A 25,314-nucleotide genomic window follows, 5' to 3' on the forward strand; every position below is an offset into this window, starting at 1 on the left:
AGTCTCCAAAAAGGTAGCTGAGGTTGAGGAGTAGACAGCTGTCCTCAGCAAGCCCCTGGCGGTCACCTGGAACACTTCTCATTCCAGCCAAGCTGTCCTTCAACAGGGAGTGGCAGGGACAGTTCCCCTTTGTGTCCCCATAGGCGCCTAGGTTCCTTGCTGTCACCCAGCTCATTTATTCTTTCTTAAAAATAAATCGCCACCCACTGTGTAGTTTCCAAATGAGGTCCTAAAATTTTTATTTATGAAAATATTCTTCTTTATCTCCCAGTTAGCTCAATTGGTGATTGACCTGAATAACCAAATGCAGCGGAAGGACAGGGAGATGCAGATGAATGAAGCAAAGTGAGTAGAGACCCCGCCTCCTTGGAGCCTGGTCATTGGGTCCCATGTCCTTTGTTCTGCTGACCTCTTGTGAGCAGGGCCAGTGGCAGTGAGTGGCCACAGTGCACTTAGCGAGAGTTTGATTTTCATTGCATGCATGCTCTGGGATCCTTTTCTACCAGCTCTGAGAAGGAAAAAGCAAGGACAGTGCCCGCGGGCTTCTAGCATCCTCCTAGGGAAGTCACCTTGGCTCTTGCAAGTGTCCCAGAGACACTAGCAGCTCTCCTGTGGCCGCTGTGTGTGGGAGCTGGTATATTCCTGTGGTGGAGGTGGTAGGGCCAGGATAGCTGAGCGCATGGCCCTTGGGAAAAGGGGAATGAGTTTGTGAGCAAAACTGTTGCTGACCAGGGAGAAGCCTGGCAGACAAGATAAATGGGGACTCTGAATCCTGAGACCTTGGAGCTGGGGTAGCGGGTGCTTGGGTTTCCTTAATATGTGGAAAGGGGTCTAGAGGCTTGGAAAGGCAGGGCACTTGCTCAGGCTTTCTTGCTCGGGAAATGTCAGAGCTGGTGAAATATATAGGGTTTCCAGCCTCCTTTTAAATCCCCTTTACCAGTCTATGCATCGAAAGTTTCTCTTCCTTCACATCGTGTTTTTCCTAGTCATTAATAGGATGAATTTCACCTTAGGTGTTTCCTCTCCTAATGGATTATCCTGTAAACCATGGGGATGGGCCTGGCTAAAAGACGTAACAGACAAAGTGTTAAGCACTCAGCCAGGTCCGTCTGGCTCTGGCACAGGGCTCTGGCGAGGTACTATTCGTCCTCTGATGTCATGCTTCCAGAATTGCAGAATGTTTGCAGACTATCTCTGACCTGGAGACGGAGTGCCTAGACCTGCGCACTAAGCTTTGTGACCTTGAAAGAGCCAACCAGACCCTGAAGGATGAATATGATGCCCTGCAGATCACTTTTACTGCCTTGGAGGGAAAACTGAGGAAAACTACGGAAGAGAACCAGGAGCTGGTCACCAGATGGATGGCTGAGAAAGCCCAGGAAGCCAATCGGCTTAACGCAGAGAATGAAAAAGACTCCAGGTGGGCTATCAATCCACAGTTAGTGGTTTCCATCCTTAGTAGAGTAGAACCTAGGTCTTTGAAAAGAGATAAACCTGGCAGTTACTACAGGAGGTTTGCCAGGGAATTCTTTCAGTGTTTCAAGGAGAAAAGCTAATTCTGAACAATATAAATTAAACCGGAGTTAGAAAAAGGAAATAAACCACAATTAGAATTCTTCCCCATAATTTTATGAAGCTTTTTGTGTCCATATAAAAATTCTGATCTTGCTAATGCACAAGAAGACTATAATCCAACCTCATATGAATATAGATGTGAAATTCCTAAATCAGACTCATTGATAGATTTTTATTTATTTATTTTTTGAGACAGAGTCTCGCTCTGTTGCCCAGGCTGGAGTGCAGTGGCGTGATGTCGGCTCACTGCAAACTCCACCCCCCGGGTTCAAGTGATTCTCCTGCCTCAGCCTCCTGAGTAGCTGGGATTACAGGCATACACCACCACGCCTGGCTGATTTTTGTATTTTTAGTAGAGGTGGAGTTTCACCACATTGGCCAGGCTGATCTCAAACTCCTGACCTCAGGGGATCCACCCGCCTCGGCCTCCCAAAGTGATGGGATTACAGGTGTGAGCCCCCGCGCCTGGCCATTGATAGATTTTTAAAGAATTCGCTGCAATCCTACTAAGTCTATTTATTTAAGATAAATCTGAAACCTACTGAGACATGGGAATTAAAAGATGGATTATTAAGAAATCAATTACGTTAGGAATTCAGATCTCTGTTGTGGAAAATGTGCGTGTTTAAAAGCTGCCCCAGAGAGTCCAGTCATCCCCTGGTCAAGGTCCACTGATCAACCATCTATATACACTCTTACTAAAACCTGCAAGAGAACAAGGAGAGGTTCACTCTCACAACTCATAGAGAACACCGATCTGGATGTTCTGGCCAACCAGCCATTGAAAAGAAGGAGTAATCATCCACCTAGAAACCTAAGAAAATGAGCTGAAAAGCTGTTAACACAAGTTCTACAGATGCCAGGTGCAGTAAGTAGCTCATGCCTGTAATCCCAGCACTTTGGGAGGCGGAGGCGGGAGGATCGCTTGAAACCAGGAGTTTCAAGAGCAGCCTGAGCAACATAGTGAGACTCCATCTGTCCAAAAAACAAAAGCTGAGCATGGTGGCATGTGCTTGTGGCCTCAGCTACTCAGGAGGCTGATGCGGGAGAGTTGCTTGAGCCCAGTAGGTTAAAGCAACAGTGAGCCAAAGTTGTGCCACTGCATTCCAGCCTGAGTGACAGAGCGAGACCTCATCCAGAAACAAACAAAAAAGCTCTACAGATTAGAACATACATATTTTTAAATCCCCCTATCAGTAGTTTCGAGTTTGAAGAGATTATTCCAGTTAATTTAAAAGTGAATTAATGACAATAGGAAAGAGTATTTTAAAGGGAATAAATGACGATAGGAAAGAGTCTTTTAAAGGGTGATGGTGGAAAAACAAGTTAGCATATCAGAGAGAGAATCTGCACTACCATCATGTTTGTGGCAGCACCATTCACAATAGCCAAGATACGGATCAATCTACATACTCATCATTGGCTTAATGGATAAAGAAAATGTGCTGTACACACACACACAATGGAATATTATTCGCTATAAAAATGAATTAAATCATGTCATTTGCAACCACCTGGATGGAACTGGATGACAGTATATTAAGTGAAATAAGCCAGGCGCAGGAAGGCATATACTGCGTGCTTCTACATGTGGGGCTAAAAGAAAAATGTTCTCCTAGAGATACAGAGTGTAACTGTGGTTACTAGAGCATGGGAAAAGTAGTGGGGAAGGAGGTTAAAGAGAGATTACTTAATGGATACAAAAATACTGTAAATGGATATAAAAATACTGTCAGAAGGTGTAAGATTGGCCTGGTGTGGTGGCTCACACTGTAATCCTAGCACTTTGGGAGGCCAAGGAAGGTGAATCACTTGAGGTTAGGAATTCGAGACCAGCCTGGCCAACATGGTGAAACCCCGTCTCTACTAAAAATACAAAAATTAGCCAGGCGTGGTAGCGGATACCTGTAATCCCAGGTACTCAGGAGGCTGAGGCAGGAGAATCGCTTGAACCCAGGAGGTGGAAGTTGCAGTGAGCCAATATCATGCCACTAGGCTCTGGCCTGGGCAACAGAGCAAGACTCTGCCTCAAAAGCAAAACAAAAAGAATACTTAGTGCTGTGGAAAATGCCTAAAATTAATATAACTGAAAATGGGACACAAAATGTTTTCATACAGATGATCCCAATTTTGTATACTTTTTTAAAAAAAATGACTGGAAGGAATTATATGTACTGTTACTGGTGTTTATTTTTGGTTTCTATTAAGAAAAAATAAGCTGTCCTTTTTGTATTGTTTCTGTCTCACATTTACTTTAAGCAGAATTGTTTGGCTTATGCCATGGAGCTTGACAGCAGTGTGAGGGTGTTGGGGGCCCCAGGTGAGCTGGATGCTACTAGGTTGCATGTTCACATCAGCTGAGAGGCTGCTGGAGGGAGAAGTTGGGGAGATGTGTGGTGATGCCAAGGAAGAGCCCCTGAGCAGTGCAGTGGACCGGGGGTAATGCACATGTCCTAGTGAAAATGCTGTCCTCATTCCCTAGCCCACCGTTTGAAGCATCTTCCTAGGGATGTGCACTTGGAGGTATCATGTGATTGCAGATGTGGGACCTGAGGAGTCTTCATTACTTTGCTTAGGTAGCTTCTCCTCCTAGAAGCCTTCCTGCCTCATTACCCACTTCCTGCCTCCCCAGCTTAGATGTCCCTCATCTTCCTGCTTCAGGCAGCTGTGGTTTACCTGGGCCATATGTAGCACACTGTTTTGAGATAGCTCTTCACACTCTGCCTCCTTGCCTTATGCTGCCACGTGTCCCTGCGGTCAGGCACAGTGGCTGCTTCATAAGATGCACTCGGGGCTGGGCGTGGTGGCTGCTGCCTGTAATCCCAGCACTTTGGGAGGCCGAGGCGGGTGGATTGCCTGAGGTCAGGAGTTCAAGATCAGCCTGGACAACATGGCAAAACCCCGTCTCTACTAAAAACACAAAAATTAGCTGGACGTAGTGGCGGGTGGCTGTAATCCCAGCTACTCAGGAGGCTGAGACAGGAGAATCGCTTGAACACAGGAAGCGGAGATTGCAGTGAGCCGAGATGATGTCACTGCCCTCCAGCCTGGGTGACAGAGAGAGACTGTTTGAGCTATTAAAGACCTTTCCTTTCAGCTATAGTGATGAATCCCTGATAACAGGTGGTGTTTTCCTCTCCCTGTGACTCTAGGTCAAGTTTTTATCTCCACCTTGCAGAACTGGGACCTGAAGTTATAGAAAGTAGATTTCGGACAGTCAACAAGTGCTTTAATCAGAGTAATGGTACTCACACACCTCATACTGAGATTCTGGTTTTTCCTCAAAGAGAGTTAGTTCACAGTTGTCTCTACCAGCTGAGACAATTTGGATAAATTGTATTTTTGGTAATTTGCCCTGTAAAACTTATTTTTCATCTTCCAGGTATAAAATCAAGAGTGTAATGCACTTTTTAAGCTATATCCACATCCCTTCCCAAGATTCTGCTATACTGCCTAGAGGACTTTCCTTCATTTTGAGAATTATCACCATGGTCAAAGCTTAAGAGAAATTTCAGCAGAATTCTTGATTGCAGCTCAGTAGCATTGCTAGAGTTCTAAGTTAGGGGTCCTCCACCTAGCAGGCATAGTCATAGTTAGAAGTGAAATTTATCAAAGAAGAGAGAGTAAGGTCAGGGTTAGAAGTTAGGGAGTTTCTGAATTTAGGACTTGAATGAGAGACAAAAATGATTCTGAGAAGGGGAGTTAGTGGATGAGGCTTTGACCTTGTTAAAAATTTGTCACAGCCAAGACTTCTATGTCAAGCTTTAGTAAATTAAAGTTACTAACGTTATGTAAACTTTGACAGTTGAAGAATCTCACTATACCTCAGTTTCCTCATTTATAAATGGCAATAATGATATTTACCTCAAAAGGTTGTTATAAGGCTTAAATGAGTTAAAGTCTGTAAAGTAATTAACAATGTCAGGTACGGAGAAGTCCTAAGTAAATCTTCACTGTTAGTAATCATGCTGGGGGTGTGTTAATGCAGGCTGAGCATCCCGTATCCCAAACTCCACAATGCTCCAGAATCTGAAACTTCTTGAGTGCCAACATGACACTCAAAGGAAGTACTCATTGGAGCATTTCAGATTTCTGATTTACCATCAATTCAACTGAATTTCATGTTTAGACCTGGATCCCGTCCTCAAGATTTATATCATGTTTATGCAAAACTTTGAAATCTGAAACACTTGTAGTCCCAAACATTTCGAGTAATGGATGCTCAACCCATGTAAGACTATTTGCTGCAGAAAACTTAAGTCATAACCATGGCTAACCCTCAGTGAGCCTGAGGCACGTGTGTATCCTAAGAGACCCTGGGTCCCAGAAGGCAGGCCTCCTCCTTTGCCAGTTCACTGCTTTCTCTAATAACGTGGCGTATCTCTCTTCTAGGCTTTACTCTGAAACCCTTTAAAAGGGGAGCCTTACTGATGTTATGAGTTTGGGCTTGTGACTTTGAGTATTTTGCTCAGGGTAGTTGTTATTTTACATGCACTGAATGTGTTATTAGAACTGGTAGCTTCTAGAGAGCCCAAACCCCGTGCTTTCTTAAGCAGACATAAATGGTGGGGTTTTTTTGTTTTGTTTTTTTTTTAACAGGAGGCGGCAAGCCCGGCTGCAGAAAGAGCTTGCAGAAGCAGCAAAAGAACCTCTACCAGTCGAACAGTAAGTAAAGATAAATGAATCAAAACTGTGCTCCTGAGAATTTGGCTGTCTTAAAAGTTTTGTTGTGTTTTTTTGTTTGTTTGTTTTTGAGACAAGGTCTTGCTCTGTTGCCCAGGCTGGAGTGCGGTGGTGTGATCATAGCTTCTAATGTTTTTATTTCTGTAAAATCATCTTAACAGATTTTAGAAAGAAAAATGTTAAAGGAAGAAAATGAAAACATACAATTCTTCCACCACTCAGAACTAACATCCATATATCATTTTAATTGTATTTTGCTGGCTTCTAATTTCTCACAAATAATCCACTGATATGGCCTTTGACCCTATTTCTGATTACTTACTTGAGATAGATTATTGAAAATAAAATTTGATGGGTCAAAGCTTTTGGAACATATCACCAAATAACCTTCCAAAAAGTTTGTGTTCATCAGCTATGAATGTGAATCCTAACTTCCTGCACTCAGTACACGTTACTGCCTCACTATTTCCTGTTGACACTTTGAACGATCAGTTTTGTGCCTCTTAGCTGTGCCTGCCGTGTAATGCTGCGGTGGGGTTTTTGTTCTTGTTGCTGTTTGTTTTTTCCCTCCTTGCTCCCTTTGGTTTGTAACTTAAAGTGGAAACATAAGTGAAAACTAAGATCTCTTGGAACAAAAGGCATAGAACTAGTTCTGGAGCTTTTCCTAATCTGCCTACAAGTTAAGGTGGGGTATCTTCTCTGAGATTTGAAGCTTTGATAGTGGCAGAAAAGAGTTTCCTTTGCTCTAGGATGTTTGTTTTGGAATATAGTTTTAGAGTTTTGGTCCACTATTTTTTAAAATGTTGGTTGCTTCCTTATAAGTGGAGGGGTTTAAATTCAACTAGGAGTCATTCACCAACTAACGTCTTAATTTATAAAGAAACAAAGGTTCCCATATCATGCCTTTGCTTTAGATGTGTAGGGTACGTGTGTGTCTGCACTCTCAGATGTGGAAGATTAATCTCAGTTGTATTTTCCCAAGCCACAAAGTAAATAAATAATTGACCTGGAAATGAGATTTGGTTTCTTCAAAATAACAGCTTATAAAAGTGTCATTTGCATAACCGAGTTGACTGTGATAATTTAGACAGGTTGAGCATCCTGCCCAAGGTCATACAGGAAGGGGCCGAGGTAGGATGCAAACACAGGGCTGTAAAGGCCTGTTATGTTATTGTATATTTTATTTTTATTTTATTTTATTTTATTTTGAGATGGAGTTTCACTCTTGTTGCCCAGGCTGGAGTGCAATGGTGCGATCTCAGCTCACCGCAACCTCCGCCTCCCGGGTTTAAGTGACTCTCCTGCCTCAGCCTCCCAAGTAGCTGGGATTACAGGCAAGCACTACCACGCCCAGCTAATTTTGTATTTTTAGTAGAGATGGGGTTTCTCCATGTTGGTCAGGCTGTTCTCGAACTCCTGACTTCAGGTGATCCACCTGCCTTGGCCTCCCAAAGTGCTGAAATTACAGGCATGAGCCACTGCGCCCCGCCTAAGGCCTGTTCTTAATCTCTATGCTTCCCTAAAGAGTTTCTGGGTCAGAGGACATACATCTTTGAAAGGTTTTGATAACTTAGCAAATGCTAGTGTTTTCTTATGGTCCCAGGCCTAAGCACAGTTGCAAGTACTTACAACCGTAAAATTCTATTTTCAACAGGACATTGTCAAAGGCTCAGCTCATATTTGCAGTTCCTGTCTTTGCAGTTCTCCTCTCGTCCTTGTGTGGGCACAGGTGACTCTCACAAACCTAGATCGCTGGGAAAGCCAATCAAGAAAATAAAGCACAGGCTTGTCCTCTTTCGTTCGACCTGCCTTTATTCCCTTCTACATCCTGGCCAAGAATGTGGTGCAATAATTACACATAGTCCTGGAATAAATAGCTGAGGAAAATAAATTTACTTTGACCTGGTTTAACTTGCTTAGTAACAGGTTCTTAAGTATATATTTACCTAATCCAGATAATTATTGAAAAGGAAAAATCTTTCTGTCAAGTTCTTATGAATCCAAACAGTAGGTGATGAAATCTTGGGTTATTACATTTAATTATCTTACTTCTCCATGAAGGTTGCATCTCTGTAGGAGGTCATTAAGACCAAAATAATTACTTGCCATCCTCCAAGTAGGAAAGATGTGGCCCATATAAATGAGGAAGGGGGATTCCAGAGGTACTTTGCATCCACTGGGATAAACAGCAGCAAAGGGAGCATGTCCTATGACTTGATTCTGTCATTTGAAGTGTGATGGGCTCTTCTAATGTCAGAGACACTACGTATTTAAGCATAAAATACGCAGAGTCAAAAATGCATAGTGTTTAAATTTTGCTTTTCTATTTTTTAATTAAAGTAATATTTGAAACTGGGTTAAGTCAGCTGTTGATTTCATGGCCCATTTAGCCATCCCTTCTTTCCCTGAATTCTCCCTACACTGTTGTTTTCTTATATTCCATAGCTGCTACCCCTAACTACCCTAGGTATCCCTCAGCCCTTGTGTCATGGGAACTGTGCTTGGTGAGTACTGCAGCCCTTCAACTGTGATGCTGACTGCTGATAGAATGCCCTACTTTGGCACTGGTTATGTGGTTATAGACTCAACAGATCATATTTCATTGCTTCAAGTGGGAACTGTGTTTATACCTAAAAGGATCAAAAGCTCACTTTTAAATTTATTCTCAGTTGAAATTCTGGATTTGATTTGAACAGGTTAAATGTTTATTGTAGTGTTGTTCAGAACATGGCAGCTCTTCCTTTTTCTCCAAACAATCTTTAACGCATTGCTGTCATAGCCAAGTGATTTAGGATCTAACTAGAAAATGACATTAGCATTTGCAGAACAGATGAATCACAGAGCTCCTGTTCAGGAGAATCAAAGAATCTCTTGCCTTTCTTTCCAGGGATGATGACATTGAGGTCATCGTGGATGAAACCTCTGATCACACAGAAGAGACCTCTCCTGTGCGAGCCATCAGCAGAGCAGCCACGTAAGTAGGCAGGTTTGGGCCAGGGAAAAGACAGCTTGAGGAGCAATACGAAGGCACATCTGTGGACATGACAAAGAATGCAGTCAGATGCACTCAACCCCCTACCCCTTTGCTGGGACACCCAGCGTCGAACACACCACAGAGGTGTCCAGTCTTTCTCAGTTCACCTCTGCTTAATGGGAGGGAAGCAGAACACAGGTGGCTTCAAATGCTTCTAAATTCAAAAAAATGTAGTGGCTTACTAAAATATGGACAGTGAAACCTTATTAAGCAGAATGATTGTTTAGGTTTAGATCATCCTGTTTCATTCTTACTAGGGCTTCCCCCAGACCCCACCGCCCTTCAAGAGTGGGGATTGGTTACTAACACTCAGAAATTGTGAAGTTAGTTAGCCAGGAATTGTGAGGTTAGTTGTCTAATGCTTTATTTCCAGGGAAATTAATTTAATACCAGGGAACCTTGTTTCTTTTGAAACTTCTAGGCTGGGTTTTCCCTTTTCCCTTCCCACTATTTTCTGGCAGTTTGGTACTGTGTTGGGTTTCTCTTGGCTGGGGTTTGGGAACTACATGGGAAACATATTCCCAGGTACCTGTTTTTGTGGGCTGTTTATTGATTGATTATTTGGGCAAAATGTTTCTAAGGTTTAAACCTATCCTCCCCTCCTCTTTAGTAAGCGACTCTCACAGCCTGCTGGAGGCCTTCTGGATTCTATCACTAATATCTTTGGGTAGGTTAGAAGACCTTTCCTTTTTAAAATGTGTATAAGTATACCTAAGTATATGTACATGACTTATTTTTATTTTTTAAATGTACACCAGGTTTCAGTGGTGCAGAGTATACATGTGCCTTAATATCAGCTTTTCATTTAGCTTCTTCCTTTTTTCCTCAACTTCCTTTCCTCTTAATCTCGCTGCGTGCTGATCTCTGGCCTTTCCCTTTAGTCTGTCCGAGTCTCCCCTTTTGGGACATCATTCTTCTTCTGATGCTGCCAGGTGAAACTATTATCCTCTTTTAGTCCAGCATGTGAGTGTGGGTCCTTAACAATTATGCCGATCACCGCTTCACTGCCCTCAGTCATCAGATGTTCACGTGCTAACCAGGATGCTTTGCATGTTCCTAGGAATGCCGGGAGCCCTCAGAGCAGGGCTGCCAGGGTGAACACTTTGTACAGTACTCATGCTCTTGTTGCTTTCTTTTGGCATGCGTTAGACTCCACATTGATCACAAGTGGTGAGGTTGATTCTAACTAGGCATAGAAATAAAATAGTTTTGCAAAAAATACCAAAGAGCTACTACCTCTGAGCTAGCTGTTACATTAAGTTGGGAAAGTTTCCCAGCAGCTTATTGACTGGGTAAGCAGTTGTTCAGGATTGCTTTTCATTGTTGGGTTTTGGAGTCCACAGGTTAGTGTGCAGGAGAGTAAGGCATGTGCTGGCTCTCTTTCTCATTTGAGTGAGGGTGCTTTTGATTTTTTTGTGAATTGTTCTGTAGTTTGAAGAATCTAGAAGGGACAGGCTATCAACAGAGGCAGTCTGCTTAAGCAAGGTCATCTTCGAGTCCTTTCTAACAATTTAATGAGCAGTAAACCTCTGCAATCCTGTCTAATATTTGTCTTTATGTTATTTCTTAGGAGACGCTCTGTCTCTTCCTTCCCAGTCCCCCAGGACAATGTGGATACTCATCCTGGTTCTGGTAAAGAAGTGAGGGTACCAACTACTGCCTTGTGTGTGTTCGTAAGTATGCTTCAGCCCCAAACCCCACCGCACTTGATATGGTAACAGACCCTGGCAATTAAAGGGTCCTTTCTATGCCTGCAGCTAAGTGTTCCATTGTTTTACTTATATCAAGCCTTTCCACCTGTTGGCTCTGTCAGCTGTGAGAAATTGATATATTTTGCTTAGTTTCAGAGGACAAAATTTGTTACAACCATCCTCTGTAATGGCAGAACTGACTGAGAAAGGATTGGTAGCATGAGGGATGGGGCAAAGGAAAAGTAATTAGGGATGGTGAAAAATGGGAGAGGGATTTATATAATTATTGTCACCAATTGGCTCCAGTTTAGAGTGAGTTGCCAGTTAGTGGTCTATTATGGAAGTTCAGTAGGACAGCTGTTGGTTTCATGAATTATACCCCTATCTGTATGACTCCCAACCATTAGGGGTCTGTGATTGGAAGCAGGCCTGGGCAGAAGCCACTGTGATGGATACCAGGGCTGTCACCCGGAGTTCAGAGCTGGGTCCTAGTACTAGCAGGTAGTTTGCGTCCCAGCTGGGGTAATTGAGCAGAAATGGAACCAGCCTGGGGAAACATTCAGTACCTGGTTCGGAACTGTCAAAGCATGAGGAGGGTAGGAAACAGAGCACAAAGAACAGAACCTGGAGAGTTGGACTGACTCCAATACTGGCCTAATAACTGGCAGCGGGTGAGTGAAAGGAGCCAGCTTTCAAAGCAGGGAAGATTTTGCCGTAAAAATGGGATGGAATTTATATGGTGGGAGCTTTGGGTTCCAGATATAAGGAGGGACTTTGCTAGTTACACAGTGGACTGGCTGAGTGATGAACTGCCTTGACTGTTGTAAAGAGAGTTCCGCTTTGGAGGAGGAGTTGGGATGGGGCGCATCAAGGCCCCTTCCCAGTCCCACTCCACTCCTATGATTCATGATGCACCGGGCGCCTGCAGAGGTCGATGATGATTGGTAAAAGGTCTGATTGCACTGAATGTCACAGTCCCTTTGTTGCCCTCAACTCCCAGCAGCCCATTTTTTCCCTCCCGTCACATTTAAGTCATGTGTATGGGATCATGGAGCAGCTGATAATTTGGGATTCTGTCAGTGTGTGTTTCTGAGAGTGATCGGTTCACAGCTGACAAGTATCCAACAAAACCAGTTACACAGGAGACTGATGAGTGGCAGTCATGGGTGTGATGGTGCATGATCTCAAGTTTTCAATCTGAGACCTCCTAAGGAGAAAGAAACCATAAAAAAGAAAAGGAAATTTCATGGGGGTAAAAGGTTTGGTCGCCTGTCATACTTTTCAGCAGTGGGTCACAAGAGGGAGGCAAAGTGGAAAATGAAATTACCAAAGTGATGCCTGTTGCCCAGCCTGGTAATAGTCACTCTCTTCGTGATACTTCAAGCATCTTATTTTTTTAGTCCCAAGCAAATGTAAATATCACATATTCTCTTCCCCAAGTGACCTTTTAGACAAGTGATTATCTACTTAACAATCTCATATTGATAGTCTATGTTTTCTAGTCTTTCTTTTCCTCTCTATTATAGAAATTTCCAAACATACGCAGTATCTCTTCCCCCCACACTTATGCTGGAGCACTTTGAAGCCAATTCTAGGCATTATATTTCATCCAAAAATATTTCACTGCCCGTAATCTTCTTAAGAGAGTATAGTGAATTTTTCGATTATTCCCTTTTCCCATTTTAGAATGGGATACTGAGTCTCACTCTGTTATCCAGGCTGGAGTACAGTAGCACAATCTCAGCTCACTGCAGCCTCAACCTTGGGCTGAAGCAATCCTTCCACCTCAGCCTCTCGAGTAGCTGAAACAATAGGTATGTGCTACCACACCTGGCTAATTTTTGTTTTTTAGTTTTTAAGAGACGAGGTTTTGCCACATTGCCCAGGCTGGTCTTGAACTTCTGAGCTCATGCGATCCGCCCACTTCTGAGCTCATGTGATCCGCCCACCTCGGTCTCCCGAAGTGCTGAGATCACAGATGTGTGCCACTGCACCCAGCCAGGATGCTTTTTTACTTGGTTTTCTTTCTCATCCTGAACATAAGTACCATCTTTTGCCAGGGTTTATGCCAGTATCAGAAATTTCCCTGTGAAGAATATAAATTCTCCTAAAATACGACTGTCATTTTTATCTAAGGCTTACTCGTTAGCAGGCACCATTCTGGGTTGCAAAAACCTTTCTGGAGCTGAGCAAACTGAGATTTCAGAGACTTGGCAGAGGTCACACTGCCAGTACACACTAGTCCCATAATGTTTCCAGAAAGAACTACGTAGAATTCCATTATAACACAGATTGATGTTTTTGCCATCTACTTACATTAGGACTCATTGTGAAAGCTGTATTATGAGAGGCCATGTGCTATACATTATTTAAATATGTAGTATTTAATATTATTAGTTAATTAGTAATTACTAGTAGATCAATAAGTAGTATTAACTCAGTCTGGACCAAAATTAATTCTAGGTTTACTTTTAAACTATTAAGATAACTATAGGCCATTATTGTTAGAACAAATGAAATTAATGCAAGGACCAACTTTAAGCAGTCTACACGGATTTTGAGTACTTTTTGAGAAGGTTGCGCTGTACTCTAATGCAACTGTAACTAGAAGAATAAAATGATAATAGAATCTTAGTTGACCTGGGCTAGGAGTCCAGTTTAGTTTATGATTGGCTCCACCTGTCTTTAAGGATGAGTGTTTCCCCATGAGTTAGGCATTTTGAGTGTTCGTGCATCTTGAGCTCTTGGGATGAGAATGACTGGGTTTGACACAGGGTGCTTCTCTTGCAGGATGCACATGATGGGGAAGTCAATGCTGTGCAGTTCAGTCCAGGTTCCCGGTTACTGGCCACCGGAGGCATGGACCGCAGGGTTAAGCTTTGGGAAGTATTTGGAGGTGAGAGCCTGCTGCTTGATCTCAGACTGAAAACTTGAGATGATGCACCCTTGCACCACAGAAAGAAGCTGTGTTGCTGGCGTCTGGTTGACCTTGCTTTCGGGCACTGTGAATTGTTCATCTTCTCAAAACATACATTTTATGTAAGGGATCATTTGACCAAAGCATTGTACCTCTCAGTTATTCTTTACATCCAAGTGGATATTTGCTATCATTTTCTAAGTAGTGATCACAAAATACTGTTAAGTTATGGATATGTTTATGTTAGTAAGGTTTCTGTAATTTTTCTCAAGTGTATACCAATCAGAGCATCTTGCAAAATAGTACCGTTTTTATGAGGAAAATAAGTCTTATGATCATGGATTCTACAATTAAACTATACATTAAGCTGTGGTTGATGCATTTAATGACAATGGCAATAGCCTAGGGAAGAAATGATTGGAGTCATGTCTAAGCTTGAGAAAACAGAGGCGTATTACCTAGAAAAGATGTATTTAACAGTGTATCAGACAAGGGCCCTTAGATCAAGACTCAGTCTCTTTGGACTTTTAGGATGCTCAGAGATGGATGGCATTAAAACAGAAAATGGAAGTTAATGAAACCATCTCTTAGAAATCTGAAGCTGGGCATTTCCCAGTTTTGACATTTTCAAGATTCAGTTAAATATGCATCTATTTTTACTAAAGTAAGGCCAAAGAATAAGGCTTAAGGTTTTTAATAGGAACCACTTTGTCAAGTGTCCGTGGTTGCAACACATACATTATCCCTGTCCAGCAATAAATAGCTCCAAAGTGATTTTGTCTGTTAACAGCCCTGTGTGGTTAGAACAGTAGAGGTTGTGCCATTTCACAGATAAAGGGAATAAAACTCAGACACTATGTGATTTACATGGCTAGTGAATGATTTCTGTGGTGAGGGAGTGGTGGAACTAGGACTAATGCAGGTCAGAAGACTTGAAATTCCATGCTCTTCTTACTGTAGCCTTCTCTAGCAACTGAAAAATCTTAGGGGTACTGCTTTTAAGGTTTATTAGAGCAGGAGCAACTTATTAGAATAGGTTATTAGTAAAGCACCCCTCCTATCTGCCCCGGCCTTTGATTTTCAGGAAAGGGACTCCAGTTACAGCCCATTGAAGCATACTAAAATTTGCTATTTTGCCCAGAAACATTTAGCTTATGAATGATAATGGCTGACGCTATTAGAAAACAATAATAAAAACAAATCATAAGAAATTTTCACTTTGTGAGGCTGGGGCAAGAGGATTGCTTGAGGCCAGCAGTTCAAGACCAGCCTGGGCAACAAAGTGAGACCCTGTCTCTACAAAAAAAATATTAAAAAGTAGCTGGGTGCGGTGGCATGCACTTGCAGTCCCAGCTTCCTGGGAAGCTGAAGTGGGAAGATCAATTGAGCCCAGGAGTGAGAGGCTGCTGTGAGCTGTGATCACATCACTGTACCTCTAGCCTGGGCAGCAGAGCAAGACCCTGTGTCTTTTAAAAAAAGGAAATTTTAGGGAATTTGATTTGTAAAATCAAAGTAAACGGTCTGTTTTGATTATGCCATTGAGATTTAAATAAAAATAACAGTAGAAGTATTTTTGTTTTACTCCTTGGTCAGTAAAAACACCTATAAGAGAATTAGAGGTACCAACTTTTAATTCTAGTAACCTTTTTGCTGCTGAAAAGGAAACGAACATCAGTTGAAGTTAATACTGACATAATTTGTGCAAGCACATAATTTGTGTTAATAAAATCAAGTTTCTACCTAATCTGCAGAAATAGCAGAATGTTTGGCAGCATTTCTTACAGTTTTGTATAGGGCCTTTCTTCTACAAACACCTTTTTCAGTCTATAATATTTTTCCTCTTGGCTAATATTTATTTACTGAATCTTGGAAGAGGCCAAGTTCAAGAGACCTTTTCTGAAATAGTTTGAGGGTCCTGTTTTTTCATCCTTTTAGAATATCAGAAGAATCACACTTTCTACCCAGTGGGAACATCTGTTTTTGCTCATTCTCTCCAAAGCAGAAGTTCCACTGGGAATTATACAAATGCTGTTGACATAGCACCCCCCGCCCCCAACCCCGTACCTTGTAGATAATTAAGAGTTTTAATATGGCTTTGTTCTTTTGAGATCAATCTCTCATATTGAATAGCATTAATTTTTTGGTCACTTCTTACATTTCGGCACTGTGTTAAGTGCCAAGCAAATAGACCAGTATTTTAAGCATAAGCCAAAGAGATATTTCTTAGAATTTGCAGTTAATATTTTTATCTGTGAAGATTTCATCTAAAGGAAAATCTTAGTGAATACTAGCCTTTTTCAACCCTTTTGAAAATCTTAAGAAAGCTAGGATCCAGAAAAAGCCATTAAATATGCTGTATTTTGCAAGTGAGTTCAGAGGAGAGGTTCATCAACCAGGTTAACAGTGTGGCCTGAATGTACATGACAGCTTCAAACCAGTATTCGTGTCACCTTGATATCTGGCTCCAATCATTATTTTTACTACTTAGAAGTACGGAATAAGATAAAAATGTGTTGAAATGTTTTCTGTTCTGTGTCCCTCTTTTACAAATATGATTACAATGGTTCCTTAATTCCTAGCTTATCTGTGTGGATCATCCTTAAGTTACCCTTTTAAAAGGAATTTAATCAAATCATTGAGCTTTTTGCTCTTCCCGTTTTGGGATTGCCCGTTACTGAAATTTGCGTGTGGGTGGCCAGGCTGTCTGGAAGCAGAGTAGATAAAGTGGACAGTGGCTCTGTTGGTGAGGGAGAGCTGTGTAGAGGGACGGGAGGTGCTGGCACTTAGTTCGCTTGCCAGGATCTTAGGTTCATGGAGATAAAGTATGAGGGCAAATTCCAGAAACTCCAAACTAGCTTGACTGGTATTCTAATGACTAGTCATTTAAATATAACTAACACAATTTCTTTTCACACCTTAATGAAAATTACCACACCGTGGATCCGGAGATTGACTGCCAGTTTCTACAAAAGTGATAGTTATTAAGTTGGCACAAATACTGATTGACCCAAAGATTTATGTACATAAGTTTTTAAAATTTACTGAGAAATAATGGAACTGAATAAACCCAGTCTCTAGTTTGATTGACATGGTTTATAAATTCCTACACTTTGTTTTTCTCAAGAGAATGAATAACTACATTTCTTAAAGAACAGAACACACATGCAAGATACTGGGGTCAGTGTCCACTTAGACTTGCATTGCTCTTAGAAACTGGCAGTATCTTTTATCTCTCATATTCTGTTTGTCCTGCTATTTTGTTTGATTCTGTAAAGGTACAGGATAGCTATTGTTTCAGCAGTGTAATTGGCTTCCATTGTATTTCAGTGCCGTGTTTTAATGTATTTATTGGCTTTATTTAACTTCCCGTCATCCTAATTTTTTCTTTTTATACAGAAAAATGTGAGTTCAAGGGTTCCCTATCTGGCAGTAATGCAGGAATTACAAGCATTGAATTTGATAGTGCTGTAAGTATCAAATAGCTATGATTTTAGAGGTTTTTAGAAATAATTTAAGACATTCGGTTCTTGAAATTATAAAATAACTTACCCGATTTCTCTGCCATTCTCTGTATCTTAAGTCAAATCCCTGTTAAAGAAAGATGGAAGTTAGGGTTAATTGCTGTATCAACTCTGATAAACCCTTGGGTTCTGCTTCACGCATTAGGCTTGTGATGTTACTCAGTACTTTGTATAATTTCCCTTAATAGTTGTATTTTGAGTGTATAGATGCTGTACTCCAGGGGCCAGCGTGGTCTCTACCCTCAGAGATTCGCCATCTAAATGAGAGTGATGGGAAAGCATTAAACTGCAAAGCGTTGTGCTGAGTTATGGCTGAGATGTGTGTGGAGTAGAAAGGAAATACTGATGAGAGAGTAGCTCTTTCTGGGGCAAGGGTTAGGGGCCATAGTAAGGCATTTAAAGCAGATCTAAAGATAATCAAAGGTCAGAGGCAAAAAATCGGGGACGGACACCGCAGGCAGAGGGAGCAGAGGAGGTTGGGCTGGGCGGGTGCAGGAGCTTGGGTGGAGGTGATGACTGGGTGAGGCCAAGGCCACGTCCTCATCTACCAAGAGTCCTTATCTTGATTGTCATCTCTGGGGAGCCTTTTTCACATTCCTGGGTGGGCTGAGTGTCTATGTTCCCAGCATCTTGTGCAAACGTATTCTGTATCTGCTTCTTTTACTAAGCTGAGAGCTGACTACCTGAGGACAAGTGTCTGGGCGTTAATCATCTTTGTATCCCCAGCACCTGGCACAGTGCCTATTAGGTTCTAAATAACTGCTCCTTGAATTTAATTGGGGAATGATAAGGAAATAAGGTTGGAAAATGAGGGTATGTTGTATTGAAAGGTTTAGACTTCTGTAAAGCCATGTGGAGACTTGAGAGATTTTTAGAAATGGGTGTGGTGTTAAATTGTGGTATAACTGTGACAGTGTTGAAGACTGGATTGGAGGAAGCAGGTCTGCAGTGGCCCGTGCGTTCAGTGCTTCTGCAGAGATGCAGGAGGCCCAGGTGGGGGCTGAGGCAATAGGGGAGAGAGGAGAGGACCAGGCTCGACACATTGAAGATGAACAGTTCCCAGAGTGAGAGTTGGGAGATTAGGCAAGGAGAGAGTCAAGGGTGCCTCTGAGGTTTCTGACTTGTTAATATTTGCTGCTAGTGAAGGTTGCCAAGGGAAAAGTGAGTAGGGAAGGCTGAGTTCCATTTTGAGCTTGAGGTGTCTGCAATATTCCAGTGAAATTGAGCAAGCTCAAAAAAAAAAGGTCTGAACTCGAAGGACACTGGCGAGTTGAAGCACACTCATGACAGTAGCTGCTATTCAGGCTGGGTGTATAGTTTAAAGCATCTAAACCTTCTTGTACTTGATTATTGGAGAATTTATATCACGTGAACGTAATTCCTCTGATTTGGCTAAAAATTGGTTTTCCTCTTCTTTATTCCCACAGGGATCTTACCTCTTAGCAGCTTCAAATGATTTTGCAAGCCGAATCTGGACTGTGGATGATTATCGGTTACGGGTAAGACCCAGTTAAGAAAGTTAGTGCAATCTCCAAACTTCATGTGTTGTTATCAAGGCACAAACTGGCAGGTGCTTAATTAGGGGACTTTGTTTTCCTGAAAATCATGCTTGATTCACCCTGCCCTTCCTTTCCTCCTTGGGGAAATCTGTGTTTCCACTTTATACTCTTTGTCCAAGACTCAGTTTCAAAATATTTGCAATGGGACCCTCACATTTGCATGAAAACCTTGGAATACTCTTCGTAAGGACTAGATACTTTGGTAGATAGCAGTTTTGGCTTAATGGCACAGGATTTAGCAACAGCATGTGCATTATGATTCCTGTGGGCTCTAAAACCTAATTACCTCACAGAGTAAAGTGGAATATAGAAGTACAAATGGATGTATCATAGGGATAAGACAATTCTGAAACAAAAACTCCAAGGTGAGAAAGAGGAGACAGGTGTCAGAGCAGGGAGAAATGATTGGATGTTGAGGAAAGCTGCATTTGAACCAAAACTTGCCGAGAATTCTCTTGGCATCCGATAGAGAGACCAAAACTTGGTTGTATCATTTTTTATTGGGGCGGGGGACGGAGGGTGAAGCATGTAACTTAATTTGCAGACATTTTTTTTCCCCATAAGCCTGAAGGAATCATCACATAAGCTTATTAAATACAAGCTATTGAAAGATACAATGGAGGATGAATTTGGCATTAGTAGGCATTTTACTAAAAAAAATTTTAAAAAGTTAACACAAGCCGTTTTTGTGTGTCAACCCACACCAAAAACAGAGGAAGTAATGTTAAGATGAATTTTTTTTTCTTTTCTTTTTTTTTTTGAGATGGAGTTTTGCTCTTGTGTGGGGTACAGTGGTGTGATCTCACCTCACTGCAACCTCCGCCTCCTGGGTTCAAGCAATTCTCCTGCCTCAGCCTCCTGAGTAGCTAGGATTACAGGCATGGCTAATTTTTATATTTTTAGTAGAGATGGGGTTTCACCATGTTGGCCAGGCTGGTCTCAAACTTCTGACCTCAAGGGATCTGCCCACCTCAGCCTCCCAAAGTGCTGGGATTACAGGCATGAGCCACTGTGCCCAGCAAGTTACATTTCTTTTTTTTTTTTTTTTTTTTTTTTGAGGCAGAGTCTTGCTCTGTCATCCAGGCTAGAGTGCAGTGGCACAATCTTGGCTCACTGCAAACTCCGCCTCCTGGGTTCAAGCAATTCTCCTGCCTCAGCCTCCCGAGTAGCTGGGACTATAGGCGTGCACCACCACGCCCAGCTAATTTTTGTATTTTTTTAGTAGAGATGGGGGTTTCACCATCTTGGCCAGGCTGGTCTTGAACTCCTGACCTCATGTTCCACCCACCTCGGCCTCCCAAAGTGCTGGGATTACAGGCGTGAGCCGCCATGCCTGGCCTAAATTTCTTTTTTCTTTTTTTTTTTCTGAGATGGAGCCTGTCGCCCAGGCTGGAGTGCAATGATGTGATCTCAGCTCACTGCAACCTCTGACTCCCAGGTTCAAGTGATTCTTCTTCCTCAGCCTCCCAAGCAGCTGGGATTACATGCACCCGCCACCACGCCCGGCTAATTTTGTTTTGTTTTTTTAATTTATTTATTATTTTGAGATGGAGTCTCACTCTGTTGCCCAGGCTAGAGTGCAGTGGCATGATCTCAGTTCACTGCAAGCTCCACCTGCCAGGTTCATGCCAGTCTCCTGCCTCAGCCTCCTGAGTAGCTGGGACTACAGGCACGTGCCACCACACCTGGCTAATTTTTTTGTATTTTTAGTGGAGATGGGGTTTCACCGTGTTAGCCAGGATGGTCTCGATCTCCTGACCTCGTGAACCACCTGCCTCGGCCTCCCAAAGTGCTGGGATTACAGGCGTGAGCCACTGCACCTGGCCTAATTTTGTGTTTTTTTAGTAGAGACAGGGTTTCCCCATGTTGGCCAGGCTGGTCTTGAACTCCTGACCTCAAGTGATCTGTCTGCCTTGGCCTCCCAACGTGCTGGGATTACAGGCGTGCGCCACCATGCCTGGCCCAGATGAATTTCTTAAATCTACAAGGGAGGTGGAGGAGCTGTAGTAGAATAGTATATTAGGTGGGTTTCTGGTGATTTTCTTGAGAGGGTTGTATAGATTATTAGTATTAGATGCTAGCCAATACCTCAGGGGTAGTCATTCTTAATTCACAATTAAAAGAAGATCCAGGTCCAAACATGCAAAATAATGAGCCCTGATGATGACAAGGACATGTTGTGAGAGCTGAGGAGCCTATGTTCTTGTCTTAATGACGAACTAGGGAAGTGCGCTGCTAGAGAGCCTGCCACAGGGCACATCAATTCAGATGCTTGAACAGGTTCAGTTGAAGCCCTGTAGTTCCATACTGTACACATGGAAAAGATGGCCTAGCCAGTACTCATGGCTACCTTCTAATCCATCCTGTGGCATACTGTGATTTATCTAACCATTGATCTTTTATTCTAGACTGAGATACAGTAAAACTGACCAGTTATTGAAGAGGGGCCTACAGCCTTTTTTTTTATGATAGTCCCTTAGAGGAAAAGAGGAAGAAGTTGAGTCAACCAGTAGTGCAGGATGATATTTTTTAATTGGCAAAAGAGGAGTCCTGTACAGGTGGGCATCAGCCTTTGGGTCAGAAATAACAAGAAGGGGACCTAGAGCAGGGAGCTAGACTGACAGATGAAGGTCATAACATTGAGCTGGCACACAGATCTCACTGGGGAAATGTTCTCAGTATGCTGGAGCACGGCACAGGCTGCTGGGCTGCTGCTTCTGATGATGCCGTGCTGGGGCAGGAGCCTCCTGTGCTGGACTAGTTGGCTTTTGAGTTTCTGGCCTGCTCATAACCTTGTCCTGTTCCTTGGTAAATGTGTGAAGATTGGGAGGCCTTTTTCAGCAGATTCCCTGTACCCAGAGAACTCTCCTGAAAACCTTACCAAGTTCCAGAAAGTAAAATAGGCTCCTTATTCTAGGGAGTGCTGGCTTTTTTTTAGACCCCAGTTAACAGATGGTACTGGAGGACAGGAATCCATTCATCTATGTTGTGAAATTCATAGACATCCATGCCCTGTTTGGTATCTTCTTTGCTCATACGACAAGGGAATGGTGTTGGGAGAGACTGGCAAACAAGAAGCAGCTGGTTGAGTGCTTGCTTTAACATCCTTTTTGTAAATGCACCCTAGAAACGACCTGGCATTGAAAGGAGTCCTCTGTGATGCCTCTGTTAAAAACCTAAAGTCAGTACAAAACTGCCTGGCTGCTCGGTAAGATTTGACTTGAGGAACTTGCTTGAGAACCCCCATGCCCACTTCTCTCGTGGTGTGGTGAAGTGGCCACAGTGAGGATTGGCTATGGCTGCTAGGTGATGGTTTCTGTTTGGAATGTTCCTCTTTGAGTTCTGCATTCTTCTGGAATCAGTTGTCTTTGGTTGGTGTTATGTTAGCTGCATGATTAAGTTGTTACCTGAATGAGCAATTTTGTGTTTAGAAATAGGGGTCGGCACTCGTTATCTGCCATGAGGCACAGAGAGAGTCTGTGCAGAGCCCAGTGGAGCAGAGAAATCTTGAAGCCTCCCGACTTTGAGTCCACGGCCTTGATGACATCTAAACCCGCTGCCCCTCTATTGTTAATCCCTGTTTAAAAGTAGAAGATGAAACCTAAAAGTGGTGTTAATCATAAAAATAAATTTCAGAAACACCTAACGGATATAAGAATTTTAAATCTGATCCATTTCAAAGGACTCTATAAATGATAGAGGTGAATGAATGCCTGTAGGAGGCCCAGCTCTATACCACTGGAAGCACCGAGACAGTGAGTCAGCTTCAGGCAGCTCCAGCTTATTCTCACTGAGAATAAGGTGAGCAGAAGCCGAAACATTGTAAAGAGCAAGCTGACAATACGTACGAGGAGCCAAGAAACACAACGTCCCTTTCCCTTATTCCGTTAGTTCAGCAGTTTCATTGCTGGAAATAAGTCAAGAGAAGAAAGCTCTGTGCTCATAAATGTTCACTGCAACAGCATTTGTGACAGACTCTTAAAGAAAGGGAGGTGCAACAAGGAAGAGATTTGATCCCATTCATGTTGTTGAGTCCATACTAAGATAGCACAAGGATGTTTCCTGTTCACAGATGTTACAGAGATCCAGGGTGTTCAAATCAGCAGAACCCCAAAGCCCATGAATTTTCAGCTATCACATGAAAAAATGCTTACGCTATAAGCTTAAAAGAGCAATGGATAAATTTTTAGGAAGAGTATAATTGTGTAAAGATTAACATGTTCCTGTAAAGTATGTAAAAATGAACATACAGATGGTCCCCAGTGTAGGGTATTTTCATCTTACAATGTGTTTGTCAGGACTTGCCCCATCATAAGTTGAGGATCATCTGTACTTGCCATATCCCACTTATGAACAATGTCTTTTTCTTCCCTGTGTTTGTGAAATGTGATTTTACTCTTAACATTAAGAAAGAAACAGATAGTGAATATAAATACAAATTTGAAATTTTAATAAAATAGTTATTAAGAATTTAATGTAAGGCCGGGCACAGTGGTTCATGCCTGTGATCTTAGCACTTTGGGAGGCCGAGGCAGGTGGATCACTTGAGGTCAGGAGTTCAAGACCAGCCTGGCCAACATGGTAAAACCCCGTCTCTACTAAAAATACAAAAATTAGCTGGACATGGTGGTGCACGCCTATAGTCCCAGCTACTCAGGAGGCCGAGGCAGGAGAATCACTTAAACCTTGGAGGCAGAGGTTGCAGTGAGCTGAGATCACGCCACTGCGCTCCAGCTTGGGTGATGAGCGAAACTCCGTCTCAAAAAAGAAAAAAAATATAGAATTTAAGAAGTAGCCTACCCAAGTTTTGTCTCTCCCCATGATTTGTGCAGAGTGGATGTTTTATATTGAATGGAATCATTATTCATGGACTGTATCTAGTGTAGGCTTTGTTACTGGAGCTTTCTTGATCTTACAGAAGGATCAGTAGGAGGTTTTCACACAACCGCAGCACAGCCAGCACCCGACTGGCAGCAGTTGTAAGATGCTGTCCCAGTTTCAGAGGTTTGAATGTGGGATAAGGCAGTCTGAGAACTCATGCAAGCTTCCCTCATTGAAGAAGAGAGGGGAGTATATGTGGCCTTAAGTTTTTGTTTCTGTGCTAAAGTGGAGTTAACCCCACTGAAAATAGAGGAAAGATTGGTTTCAAAAATGTTAACACAAAAAATCTAACCCTGAACTATGAGGTCTCATCTTTGGGACTACCTAAGGTTTGGAGTGCAGTAGCATGATCTGGGCTCCCTGCAGCCTCGACCTTCTGGGCTCAAGCAATCCTCTCACCTCAGCCTCCCCTGTAACAGCTGAGACCATAAGTACATACCACCACACCCAGCTAATTCAAATTTTTTTGTAGAGATGAGGGTCTCACTATTTTGCCCAGGCTGGTCTCGAACTCCTGGGCTCAAGCAATCCTCCCACCTTGGCCTCCCAAAGTGCTGGGATCACCAGTGTGAGCCACTTGGCGCACCCTTGCATTTTCTAATTAGAAAGAAAACATCAGTGAATACCTTCTGAACCTCTGGTGTTTCACACATAGAAAAATGTTGATCGTGCGCTGCATAGAGGTCAATGATGAATGGTAAAAGGTCTGAGTCCTCAGATCCCCTCCCAGCATCCCAGTTATCCCCAGCTGCCTCTCCTCCATCGCGCTTCAGAAGTGCTGTGATGGACAGAAGGGCAGCTGACACTCCATGATGTCCCTCATTCTGTGTTCCTCCGTGAGCTCAGGGAAGACACTGGTTGGCATCCAACAGCTTAGTCACAAAGGGATTTGATTGTTGGGAGTGCTGATATCTGTGGCTATGATCTGACTTGTTCAAGCTGAGACCTCTGATTGAAAATCCCCCAGGGGTTTTAATTGTTTACATCAGGAGTCCTGATGTTTCCTTTTGTAAATTATGCCTGTGGTGACCTTGTCTAGTCTGACTTTAAATATGGAACTGACTTTCAGCAGCATGGGGCAAAATCGAGGCTTTAAAAATTTTTTGATATAATTCAGACAGAAAAATTACAAAAACAGTACAGCAGGTATCTGTGGTAGAGCTGATTTCAAATTCAAGATTGAGGATGGGGAGCACGTGAAGCTTGGTCCTAGTGATGTTGAATTTTTGTTTTTAATGTTATTTTTGCGGGAGTTTTATCCTTTCGGTCTTGATACCTCACCTTTGGCCAACACGCAGAGACAGGCTTCCTATGAAATACATGGCCTCCGGATAAGACTCAGTGGATGAAATTGTTGCATCGTATCCTGTTTGGGATATGTGTGTGTGTGTGTGTGTGTGTGTGTGTGTGTGAGACAGGATCTTGCTGTCACTCCGGTGGAGTACAATGGCAC

General features: G+C 42.6%; 1 protein-coding gene and 2 non-coding genes across 5 annotated transcripts in view; all 3 read left to right on the forward strand.

Moving 5' to 3' along the window:
- The window catches only part of ATG16L1 (autophagy related 16 like 1), a 43,597-nt gene that overhangs the window by 12,073 nt on the left and 6,210 nt on the right, over nt 1-25,314 (forward strand). The window contains exons 4-13 of one of the 3 annotated variants that reach the window (XM_054478146.2): nt 272-345; nt 1,169-1,420; nt 6,175-6,240; nt 9,146-9,232; nt 9,903-9,959; nt 10,174-10,224; nt 10,863-10,965; nt 13,774-13,879; nt 17,297-17,367; nt 18,849-18,920. In XM_054478146.2, the coding sequence (XP_054334121.1) occupies nt 272-345; nt 1,169-1,420; nt 6,175-6,240; nt 9,146-9,232; nt 9,903-9,959; nt 10,174-10,224; nt 10,863-10,965; nt 13,774-13,879; nt 17,297-17,367; nt 18,849-18,920 (939 nt within the window). The remainder of the gene's footprint in view (nt 1-271; nt 346-1,168; nt 1,421-6,174; nt 6,241-9,145; nt 9,233-9,902; nt 9,960-10,173; nt 10,225-10,862; nt 10,966-13,773; nt 13,880-17,296; nt 17,368-18,848; nt 18,921-25,314) is intronic. The other 2 variants (XM_054478147.2, XM_054478148.2) reach the window with 2 other exon arrangements.
- Nucleotides 11,913-12,188, forward strand: LOC129032264 (small Cajal body-specific RNA 6). The gene has a single exon (XR_008501279.1). It is a non-coding gene; the product is annotated as a small Cajal body-specific RNA 6 (non-coding RNA).
- LOC129032263 (small Cajal body-specific RNA 6) lies at nt 24,544-24,808 on the forward strand. The gene has a single exon (XR_008501278.1). It is a non-coding gene; the product is annotated as a small Cajal body-specific RNA 6 (non-coding RNA).

This window comes from Pongo pygmaeus, chromosome 11, assembly GCF_028885625.2.
Source record: "Pongo pygmaeus isolate AG05252 chromosome 11, NHGRI_mPonPyg2-v2.0_pri, whole genome shotgun sequence".
Lineage (NCBI taxonomy): Eukaryota > Metazoa > Chordata > Mammalia > Primates > Hominidae > Pongo > Pongo pygmaeus.